The following is a 12,739-nucleotide window of genomic DNA, read 5'->3' as shown; positions in this document are numbered from 1 at the left end:
ATAATTATTATATTATCACAAGTAGGTGGAGGACATTTTGATAATGTTAAAAAATAAATTGACAGCCAATATCATTCAAAAGGAAGCACCAATAATGGAGGCATCAATTCAGGTCGCTATTTAAAATAATTGGTTATTCGTTTGTAACAGTTAAGCAAGCGGTCTGGAAGATATGGTTAAACATCTGATATTAAAAAACGAGAAGGGCAAAAACTTGTATGAAATCGATTTCTAATGATTGTAATTAACAGAAATTATTACCGCTGTATCATAAGGTAAAAGGAAATAGCGATCTAGATGATCTGGAATGAAGCAGCTCGTGCGAGATAAAAAGTACTCGATTAGTCACGGAAATAAACCTTATTTCAAAGAATTAAACTACGTATTGGCAGTGTAGAAAAAGAAAGGCCCTTTAGTCGAACGCAGCGTTCCAAAACTAAACAATACAAGTGCTACGATGGACGCATATACGCTGTTGAATTATTTATGGCGGCGAAGTTTACCGGGCAGTAAATTAAATGAACAAAACCCGATACTCATTGAAAACTTTTCTTTTCCTTTGTTACGATGAAAGGATTGAATGTGCAGGTGGACATTAGAAAACAGTTATTCAGTTCAAACTTTTTTAGTGTGTACGCTGTTTGCCTCGTAATTATTATATATTAATGAAAATGAGGATTAAATTGCCTGATCAGTGATCACAATTCTAACATGCGAATGAAATAATGTAGAAAATGAAAATGAAATATAAAATTTTTTAATACGATTTAATTTAATTATCATATTAATACCATGTTAGAAAAATAAAGCATTTTTATGCTTAAAACATCACGTTAAACTTATAGTCGTACCTATACGTGTGTATTTAGGAATCGTACAAAATTTAACTTACTGCAACACTTGATAAAATGTCTGTACCTGGGGAAAGGGATTGTTAGTGAATGGAGACTGAGAATCCTATTGCTAGCAATATATCCAACCAAGTCGACCTCCTCGCGGTTCTTCCTGGAAACTATTATGGTTATTTCCTGATGAATTCATCATGATGGGCTAACTGGCCTGTTTTCATTCTCATCTATCACCGCTCCGCCAGCATATTCCGTTAACGCAGGCGGGGTTACCATTCCATTTTCTCCCATAAAAAAAAAAATGTCTGTAGATACCTACTTTAATAACTATCTGAGATTACAGTATGTGTGTAGTATTTTTTTATAATAATATTTTTTGTTAAGTTGAACTAGAAATATCAATGAATTTAAAGTCACGGTGAGATAAGATAATGCGAACTTAGTAATTTAAAATTAAAATGAAATACGACCTGTATATTCCTACGTACAACTTAAATATCTAGAAACATATGGCCACCTACAGTATCTAGATCTGTTTCCACATTTGGATATAAAGGGAACACGTCATTTCAGCAGTACAGCTATCAGGTCAACAGAAGGACCAAGTTTGTCGCCATCCGCCATATCGGACCGCGGTTACTGACGCTTTGTCACGCCGCTTATATATACAGTGTACAATTCATAAAATGTAGCGATCATTATTTATTTCGCCTTAATTTTTTTTTATTCTTCTGTTAAATGTCTAAAATACTAAATAATTAAAATCGGTTTAACTCCCAAGTATAATATCTGACTCGTGCAATATCTAGATAGTGTATTGTCAGTCCTATATTAATAAATGTATATCAAACAAGACAGATGTAACATCTATGATGTATGTTTTTTTTTATAAAGTGCATTCTTAGTTACTGTAGATCATAAAGTACAAAATAATAAACATTAACATCTATAAAAAAATATATCCAATACCGACAATATTAATAATAAGATTTTAATTAAGTTAATGAGTAAGTTATAGAAAATATTGTAATTTTTAAAAAAATATTTCCATAATTTTAATACTCAGCTTACCCAACTAGCCTGTTTGTTAACAAAATTAAATGTATATTTCAAAATTAATACAGCCGTCATTATTATTCATCATATCATATGTAAAATATGTAATGACAAGTACCAACAAACTACATAAGTAGTATCTGCTCTGTATTCTGACAATAGCAAAGGTGCGTCATGATCGCGATAAGCAGAGCTACAGTAGGACCCTACCTTTACTTAACATCGTATTCGCAGATAGCACAGAGGCAGTTGGCGTTTGGCATACATTCCTATGCCAGATATGGGAGCGAAACGGGCGACTTAGTGTCTCACGGTCATGCTGTACGTTACTATTATTTGCTGACCCTTAGTATCATTTCATATCAACTTTCTTGCTCTCAACAAGGTTGGCTCTGCAAAATATGGCTACATTGTTTAAGGGATAATTTATAATGGACAGTTCTTGAAATGTTGAAATATGTAGGTTTAGGGTAATAGAACACCTATCGATCTAGGCAAATAGGTATTTATATTTCAGAAACTAATAACGAGTCCTTTTAATATCGTTCACGTTATACTTTACAATCTAATAAATGAACCTAGTAACAATAATATTTTACTATTTTATGTCTCCTATTCATTTTTTATCTTAATTTTATAATCCTTTATTTATAAAATTTCATATCACATTTTCACATTTATTTCAGAGCACAAAATTATATAAGTTTCATGTTTATACATTTACATTAATGTTTATATAACACTTTTTTTTTCTTTTTGGGCTTAGAGGTCAAATTTTAAAAGATACCTAATAATGAAATCAAAACTTCATTTATTCTTAAATTGTTTATCTATATTGTATAGATAAATAATAAGAATAAGGGCTCCTTTTAAATCTAAGACTATCGGGCATCCCGAATTTAATACTTGAATAAAGCCACGATAGTTCTTATATCTAGTTTCATCTTTGAGATTCAATTACTTGTAGCAGAGCGTAAATTATGCCTATCAAACATTTGAGAAATACACAAAAAATAAAAACAACAAACAAGTTATACGGAAAACACCATCGTCGACATATACCTAACCTATTATTCAAGAAATTTCCATACTACATCTTTTCGTCCATTTTATCAGTTAGGGCTTGAATCGTATTTTAATAATGTATTTAATTTTTCCATCATTTCGTATCTACTTTCACATGTTTAAAATGATCTTTAAAAACTGTATGATAAAGCTCTCATATGATAAATAATATGCGCCCACCGAGTTAACGGTAATAACAAATGTCATTTGAAAATAGAAAGTGAAAGTTTAGTAAAACTTGTTAATGAACCTAGTCCTGTCAACCACAATTACGAAACGACAGCGTAATAAGATATAATGTTACATTGTTTCGAATAGTAGAATCAGCATCAGTGGACACTATTTTGTCTACGATTGTGGTGTCGCGTTACACTGTTGTGGGTTGTTTTGTTGGTCGTTGTTGCTGCTAGTTATGCGAGCGTCAAAGCAGTCACGCGATGACATGTTGACAAATTATAATTCTCACATTTCATTGGTTGACATGCCTACCTTGTAATTCAATAGACGACTAGAATAAGTAGCTTTGGAAACGGTTGAAAATGGTCGCACTAATCACCTTTGTTTTCCGAGAAAAGGAAATTAACCTGTGTAATGAGAATGTATAGATAACAAAGTATGATTATTACTCACATTAGTAGTCAGTTGGGTGGTCAGCGTATGCACTTTTTCTTTGGCGTCTGCGAGCTCCCTTCTCAATTTCCGGACCTATTATAAAATATGTATCTATATTTGAACACAATATAAAGCGTTATAATAAATGTAAATGGATTCTCTTCTGATAATATTAGAAATGTGAAAGTTATTAATCAAATAATTTGTAAGTATAAATTTCTACGAATATTTTCAATGTGAAAGTTTGTAAAGGAGTTCAGATATTTGTACATATATTTGTTACTCAATCACGTTTATACGGCTGAATGGATTTGAATGAAGCTTGAAATTTGAGTAGGTTATATCCTAACTTTAAGATATTTTATATACAATTACTATAACTACATGCGGATAAACTATATACGATTCAAATAAGAATACATAAGATTTTAAGGTAAATAAGAAGGTATCTATTTAAGTGACTGAAAAAACAGCGTTTCTTAATTCAGTTATTTATTTATCTTACGCAATTAAATTATATCTTTGGCAATAGTTATATTAATTTGTATATTTTTCCATGCAGTCGACAGAATTTAGCTTTTTTGTGAAATATGATCTAAAATTATTTTGATCAGTAGTAAATAAAATATGTACAAAATAAACTGAATATAAAACTTTGCAAAAAAAAACAAAGATTTATTTTTAATAAACATAGCATAGAACCCACATATACAGAAGTAAACTAAATAGATCGATATTAAGAATATCAAAATCGGTTTAAAGTCAGCGGATATTATTGTATAATATATGCACTAAAATACAGACGAATTGACAGTATCCTCCTGTTTGAGATTACTTAAATACTTACTTTCTTACGTCTTTCTTATCTCTCGACTTTAATGGCTAAACCAATCATCACGAAATTTGTCATGCACATACTATTTGGGATGGGGAAGGACATCGAGTATATTTTATCTCTGTTGATCTATATATCTCGGTCAACGGACTAGACTTACCTCATGAGCTTGTCTTTCCTCAGAGCCTGCCCCCGCTGCCAGCGACGACGCCGTCGATACCAGCGATGCAGTAGAGCCATGCACTGCATCATAATCATATTATTAATTTCATGTTATTAGAATTTAAAAAAATTAACAGTATATAAATTTAGACATGACTATAACTATTACTCAACAATCATCTGAGGTTAATGTACTAAAATTTTTAAACGCCTTCGTTCTATAAAAACACATATATGGGATATAATACGACTATGGGAGTAAGTCGTATTGTTTTCAAAAAAGTTTATCAAAATCGGTACATTACTATTGAATCCCTTATATGATATTATGATTTATATCATCAATTTCAATAGAATTTATAATAAAATTAACGTTGTTGAAATCATCACAGAAACACTCTCTAAACAAAATTTGTAACAAAATGAAACATTTAATCGATTAATCGAATTCATATTTCAACTGCTTTTGGACATCAACTGACTGTCTTAGGATCAATTATTTATGTATTGTATTGTTAGTAAGTTCTATTGAAGCAAAACACAATATCTTTCTTTTTTAAATTTCTTAAAATATACTCACCGTCGTCATTTTTCTTAGGGTAGTGATGGGAATGTCTTGGTGTGTGCATCACATTGCCGGGCTGGTGGGTGGGGCTTAGGGCTGATCGCGGGGAAGGTGACGGTGGTTCCGATACACCATAGTTTAGACCTATAATTTTATCTATGTATGATTCAAACATGCACTCTTGAATACACTTTTATTATCGAAATCGCTAGAATTATTCAAATAATCTAGTAATTCTAGTATTATTTGATAGTATTTAATAATATTATATATCAACCATATATTAATTACATTTGGACTCTGCTACTATATACGGCTATGTATATATTGTAGATGTATTTTTATTTGTAGAAAAGTTATTAGCTAAGTTAGCCGTACGTAAAATTAAGAATATATTCATGCTTAAAACAAAAATTTCTAATATTAACTTAATAGCTGGATGCGTAATGTTAGTATAGACGGTTCTTAATTTTTTGTTGTTATTTCACCAATTTTTTTTTTAAATAATCTGATAATTTATAATCATTTGTATTTTGCGACTCTATTAACAGCATCGGCCGCCTTTTATAAAACTTATAGCAATTTTATTTTTGTATTAGAAGCGCCTTCGCTAACCAGATAGCAATGATTAACTGGTTTGCGTAAATTTATTCGAGGATACAAAACTTGGACATTGAGCTTCAGAAATAAAGCATACAACACTGTGAACGACAAAGTTATTACTAAATAAAATTTACTGACACATTTTGCGGAAGAGAAAATAATAAAATTTATCTCTTGCCTCGACAAAGGGGAGAGTTTATGAATCGTGCCTGTCGTGTTGATGTTGTAAGTCTGAACAGGTTTATACAAGAACAAATAAAGTTTTTTTTTTATTAAGGTTAATAGGAAGCAAGCGGTAATTAAACATAAAATTATTTAAAAATAAAATAGTCATATTGAAATGAAATGTCTTACCTTGCCCTGGTCCATACTGTACAGGTAAACAATAGTATGGTTCATAATCGCTCTCCGACGATCGCTGCAGCATTGAAGGGTACAATTTCTCGGATTTTGTTGATCTGTAAATACGATTACTATCAATTTTTTTTCAAAAACGTCAACGATACGACACAGTATACAAACATATTCAGCGTAATAACGACAAAAGCCTATGTATTACTGAAAATAATTATTGTATTTGTAAGTGATTCAATTAACTGTTACAACGAATAGTTGATGTTATAAATAAAAATAATGAAAAAAATAATTAACAAACGTGACTGTGTAAACACGATTGTGCGTTGTTTTGCAAAAATATATCCAATTAATTGCACAATTGCGAAAAAACAAATAGTAATGATTAAGTACACAGTTCTTTAACGAGTAATGTATATTAATGACAAGTGACAGTAAGCCGTGCCATGTTTTGTATATCATGCATTTGTTTTGTACGTTATAGTGAAGCGTGCCACCTCGAAGCGAAAACATGAGCAAAATTCCAACCTTGTTACAGGTTGCATACCTTGGGAAAGTCCTATCTCTGAGGTAGCTAAAAATTCAACCAACAGGACTTCAAATATTGTTAATTTATATATTAGAGATACATAAAATAATAATGTGAAGCCTGAACGACAATATATACATTAGATAAGCATGAAATAAAAAAAATAGATAGGAAATTATGAGAAGATATGATAAGGGACTACAATGATAATTATTGACACCATTCACCACGACGATACAGATTAATATTTTTTTACATCTGTTATTAGAGTAACTAGTTACTTATATCTACCTTATTTACGTAGTACTTATGTTACTATAATATAATGATGACATTTACAGAAATTGTTGCCATGTATCCTAAAATAAAGCAACTCTCAAACCTAATAACATGATCCTTTCTCAATGTTTTATTGTTATCTTTAGTGTTGACTCTCTTCTACTACCTGAATTAAAACACAATTTACTAGTGCTTAATAATTATGTAGGTATATTGTATTTTAAAATAGCATAAAATTTTAAGACTGCAAGTTTAAGATTTTCTTTTTTCATTTCCGGACCTATAACAGAAATTGCTAAAATATGTTTTATTTTTTAACGTGACGAAACCGCTTTGGTCTATGCTATGGTGTGATTAATTTATGTAAGAATAACTATTTATTTCCAGTAGGACCATGAGAAAACTATTATTAAAACTAAATTTTATCTGTGGTACGACTATCAAAATCAGTTCACTCACTATTAATTGTGGACGATAAAAATCTGTTCAAAATGTATGCATTAATCTGCTGTACAACCACGACCCACCTAATGCTGTTGCTCCTGTTTAGTCTGGAGCCCTGAGCGTCTCGGTGCATGATGAGCTTATTGTGTGTGAGTGAGCTGCGGTGGTGTGAGTTAGGGGAAGAGGTGTGGTTGTGCGCCTGCGCAGAGTGCAGCGACGTGAGAGACTCCATCGACTCGCCCTCGGAGAGGCGTCCGCTCGCCGAGTATGTATTGCTGAAATGGGGGAAAATGATGATGGATCGTGCTGGCCAGCTGTAATGTGCTTGCACGTGCAAATATGCTCACTTGATATTTTTTTTTATAAATATTTTAATATATTAAATAAATTCATGGGAATTGGCAGAATGTTAGAGCTGTTAAAAGTAAATATACCAATTGTGGTAAGCATAATGTTAATGCAGGTAAACTTTAGTCAATTTATTTTATTACTGTTAACTATGATTGCTGTAATTTTAATGCCAAATTATTTATATGACCAATATATATATCTTTTATTCTATTTGAACAATTTATAAATAATTTATAATCTAACCTTTTTAATGGCGTGTTCGTGATATTTGCTTAAAAAACATTATAGGATACAAAATAGAGTACTTTTTGCATATCTGCTTATCCAAAAACATATCGATTCTATTTTTAATACAAATAATATTTTTATAACTTTTTTATTTTTCATACTTCAAGTAAATAAAATGCTTGCTATTTACAACTGGCCATGATGGATACAGGACAGTACGAGTATAAAGCATATGGATATGATTAAAGAATATATAAAAGTACATGAAATATACTTTGCGACAGATCAAAGATAAATCGATATGACACACAAAATGCATACAAATCGAGTGATGAATATAATAATGATAATTATAATAAGAATCATGGCGATGATTATGACAATGATATAAACGGAACAACATACAATTTTAGGCAGGTATATACACATTGTATGAGTTTAAACTGAATTATGAATAATATCTAGTAATAATACAATTAGTTAATGTATCAAAATTAAAAATCTAGAACGTTATTATTTTTCACTCTAATAGGTATTCATTGGTGAAAGTTATATTAAATGTAATACTTTATCAATTAAATTATTTATATTGAATTTTCTTCAAAGAATATCGGTTGCACCTAACTGTAATTCAAAAGAAAATAATATTATAACACACTATTTACACTAGCACACAAGTGAGGGACTGTTATTGCAAAACCACACTTCAATCAATCCGAAATAGGTACAATATTAAATACCAACCTATGCCGCAGCCATGGTGCGTAAGGTATGCCGTAATCAGATTTCACTTCAGAATACGTCTGAGTATCTGAGAGACTACCGTCACTGATCTTCATTCCTCCTCTTGGTGTTATTCTGAAAATAAAATATCAAATTTAACAAATATTATCTACCGTTTCTTTCCGTGGATAAAACAACTAAAACAAATACACAAGGTGTTTTATTTTTAAAAGACACTCGATCTCTATTAAATCAAACTAAGTACTGATTCTAAAATTCTCACGGTTTATAAGTTTTATATCCAAATCAAATATAAACAAAGATAAACATGTCTCAAATCTTATCGTTTGATTTTACATCAAAACCATCAAATATTTATTTACGCGTTGCTTTAACAACCATATAAATGTAAATAAGACATATTACATACAATATGTATTATTATAGTATGTATTTTTGTACTGTGTATAAAAAATTGTCACCTTAATAATATTATAAAGTTATTTATTTATACTTTATTGTACACACTAATATTAATGTAAATGATAAAGTTTATAATGATTTTTTCATATTGTTATTCACTCATGCTCAACTGGCTTTACGAATTTAAAATGAAATTTGCTATATATAATGCTATACATAAATGTACTATATATATCCTATGTCACAGAGAAAAATTCATTATAAATTTAAATTCAATTTAATTTTTTATGGTAAGTTTTATACGAAACTTATTCAGTTATTAATGTTTTTTGGACAATACAAAATCACTTTATCTATAATATTAATTTTTTTTTTCAGAAAATTGACTGATAATAAAGAGATTACCACATTTCGATATGAATGCTTATAAATTAGCTATTAATACCAAAAAACTATAATGAAACAGGTGAGAACCTGTATGTGTAAGGCATCTTAAACATATTCTACTAATGCACTGATCACTACATAATAGGTATCTGTATAAAAACACTCTATCACACAATGACAAAGTCCACGTCCACACACAACGAAATACTTTGATGCAGTGGACTTTATGTTCATTGATCAATATTACACAGAGATGCATTTGTATTTCTAATACTTCATTCTTAATTATTTGAAGGCAATAATCCTCATGATAAACATACAATCGCATTTTCAGCTTATTAAATAATAAGTATGTTTCCTTGTGTACGGGGCCATATCTGTTTTGATAAACTAAATAATATAATTTTAGTAATACTGCTTCGGTCTAAAGTCAAGTGTATTCATTATCATTATTATTACAATTTATATTATTAATATTATACACATTGTGCACGACGCACCTTGTTATTTTCTTTTTTAATTTTATTAAAAAGATATTTTGTTTATAATTTGAAGTCTGTGTCAGTTCAGTTTTTTTATTATATAAAATATTTAAATCAAAATTATATCATAAAAAAATACTAATTAAAATATTGAAAAATCATTAAATATAAAACCTTAAAATAAATGTTTATTCAAAATAGATAAAAGTACTAAAAACAAATAAAATACAACTCTGTCTCACTATTTCAACATCATCATGACGATAATATAAAATTCGTTGAGAAAAAATGAGAACGTATGTTCTATGTCTCTCACTCCGACTTTGAGTTAATCAATCTCTCAGCAAATGATATAAACTGTTTTAATTGGTAATGTCAACTGGACAATTGGTACGGAAGAATCATTGGTTTGCAGACCAGTTATACAATAATATTAGCTGTAGATAGGATACAAAAGCTATTCAATTTTTGCAGTGTATCTTCCAAATTATTTTGCATATTAGTATTTATCCACGACTTTCTCCACTGAACTGGAATATATTGATAGACAGCGATAAAAAATATCCTATGCTTTTTTTCATTAAAAAAACCATGTAGGTATGCCAATTATTACAATTGGCTAAGAGGTAAGAAACAAACAAAGTTTGTTTGTTTTTTACATGTTTTTTACAATTTTAACATTTACTTTAGTAATGTACTCGTAAATAAATATTACTGTAAATTGTTGTAAATCCTAACAATTGTCAAATTCGAAAAATTGAGGAATTTGCAAAATTTTAGGTTTTATGAATATGAGTTAGTAAATGTACGTAAATTTTATGCAAACTTATAAGAATTTTACTAAATATTATAATCTAGCAAACACTATTATTATAACAGTAAGTACATCTATAATACAAAAACAATTATTCTACTGAACCAGGCTTTATTTTGCGATATTTCATAACTGATTATTTGATTAAAATTATTTGGTTTATTTCGGTACTTTGGGTGCCGAACAGTTAACACTAAGCTCCTATTTATTTGCCTCGTTTAGATGTGAAACACGTGTCATAAAACATGCGTGGATGAAATGGCAGTCCGAGTTTTATGACCAACATGAAAGATTATGGAACTTCTGGTAATATTAATAGTGTTCAATCTTGAAGTGTTGATAGTCGCACACACGCTAATGGTAGCAGAATTAAACAAAATAATTCCAATCAAATAATCAAAATAAATTGATTACTAAAGTGATTACCTGTGATGGTGAAACAGTGCCGCAAACTCGTGGGTCCCAGGTTTAGGTAGTGATTGTGAGCCAAGCAGTCGCTCCCTTACAGAAGCAGACAACTGTGCCGCAGCCGTACCTCCCAGCGAGTATGATTTGGGACCGATTCCATTTTCTGACGAGAATAAGTAAATTAGTTATAATAAATCTGTTTCTTTTAAAAAGTCGCATGTATAATACAGCTAAATTACAATTCCGATATTGATAATAGAGACAGAACGAAATGCAGTTAAGTTCTACTTACAAAATACTTACAAGCTATATAGAAGCATTTAATTAACTGTGATATAAATTAAGATAAATATGAAACATGGTATTGATACAAAAACAATGAATCTTTTAACTTATTGAATGAATTAAGAATTAGGCGAATAATTATTTATTTATTACAAAATGTGACTTACTATGTATTTGGAGGTCTTGCGTACATGTTTGTGTACCGCCTGATACTTTAACTTTCGTTCTAGGAACCGCAGATACTTGGGCCGTTCGTCCACCTAAAAATATAAAAGAAACAATTTAATTAAGCACAAATTCGCTCATAATTTTTATAAACTATTATAATTAGCCGTTAACTATCCACTGCTAAATATAGGTTTCCCCCTGTGGTGATGTTTAAAAAGGGACGTTACTACCTATCCCTCGACCATTTAGTTGTCTCTTATGATACTCACAGGAAGGGAAGGGGTGACTTACTCTATGCCGGGACCACACGACAAATAAAATGATGTATGGCGCCATTTCGCTGTTATAGTATTTTCTTCTATAAATATAACTGCGGCTTTGGCATCTTAATTTTTAGTTTATAAAATCGTTCATGTAATGAACAAGAGAAACATCTATTCTATTGAATTTATTTCTATATTTTTATATTTTTTGAAAATCACGTCATAGGTCGGTAAAAGTATGTGTTAATTTTTAATATTGATGGGTTCTTAATTTTCTAGTTTTTTTTTTTGCACTTCACTGTTCCTGATTTGAAATATCAAGAAATAGATATTTGTTGTACGAGGTGTCGCTTTAAAAGAAGTAAGTAAAGTAGAAACTATCTTTAATCTATGAATATTACCAATATTTTGACTTCTCCCCGAAGATCATAAATGCCAAGTATATGGATTAAGGATAGTGCCCGTGTATAATTAATAGTGTCCGTTTGTGTTACTTAGGTACAATTTTGTTTTTAAATATTTTACATACCATGTCCATGTTGTGGCGGACCATTGGCTTGAGGAGCAGGCTGTTGCACACCATTTTGTCTCTTCACGTATCCGAAGTTTTGGGGTACTTTGGCTTTACTTGCTGAACAACTGCTACCGTTACCTCCACTTGAGACGCTGGAAGGACGAGATGAAGCACCACTGGGTGACTGCAGCTGAAAAAAGAATTTCATGATTATTTAGAAAATATTTACCATAAAAACTAAATTAAATTAAAAATTGTCCATACAGATTTGTATGCCGCGACTTTATCTGTGGTTGCATCGTGATGTTGAATAGCCTATAACTTTTCTTAAAAAGTGAGCT

General features: G+C 30.3%; 1 protein-coding gene across 9 annotated transcripts in view; it reads right to left on the bottom strand.

Moving 5' to 3' along the window:
• Window positions 1-12,739, bottom strand: part of LOC113522832 (protein sickie) — a 197,079-nt gene that overhangs the window by 39,188 nt on the left and 145,152 nt on the right. For 7 of the 9 annotated variants that reach the window (XM_031913888.2, XM_031913889.2, XM_052897923.1 and 4 more), the window contains 9 exons: window positions 12,414-12,588; window positions 11,621-11,713; window positions 11,187-11,331; window positions 8,676-8,789; window positions 7,436-7,627; window positions 6,101-6,204; window positions 5,159-5,287; window positions 4,577-4,659; window positions 3,600-3,674 (listed from right to left, as the gene is read on the bottom strand). In XM_031913888.2, coding sequence (XP_031769748.2) covers window positions 3,600-3,674; window positions 4,577-4,659; window positions 5,159-5,287; window positions 6,101-6,204; window positions 7,436-7,627; window positions 8,676-8,789; window positions 11,187-11,331; window positions 11,621-11,713; window positions 12,414-12,588 — 1,110 coding nt within the window. Of the gene's footprint in view, window positions 1-3,599; window positions 3,675-4,576; window positions 4,660-5,158; window positions 5,288-6,100; window positions 6,205-6,647; window positions 6,675-7,435; window positions 7,628-8,675; window positions 8,790-11,186; window positions 11,332-11,620; window positions 11,714-12,413; window positions 12,589-12,739 lie in introns of all 9 variants that reach the window. The other 2 variants (XM_052897924.1, XM_052897926.1) reach the window with 2 other exon arrangements.

This window comes from Galleria mellonella, unplaced genomic scaffold, assembly GCF_026898425.1.
Source record: "Galleria mellonella isolate WM207_F2 unplaced genomic scaffold, CSIRO_AGI_GalMel_v1 utg38, whole genome shotgun sequence".
In the NCBI taxonomy this organism is placed as follows: Eukaryota; Metazoa; Arthropoda; class Insecta; order Lepidoptera; family Pyralidae; genus Galleria; species Galleria mellonella.
The sequence above is the reverse complement of the archived record's forward strand: the minus strand, read 5'-3'. Positions and strand labels throughout refer to the sequence as shown.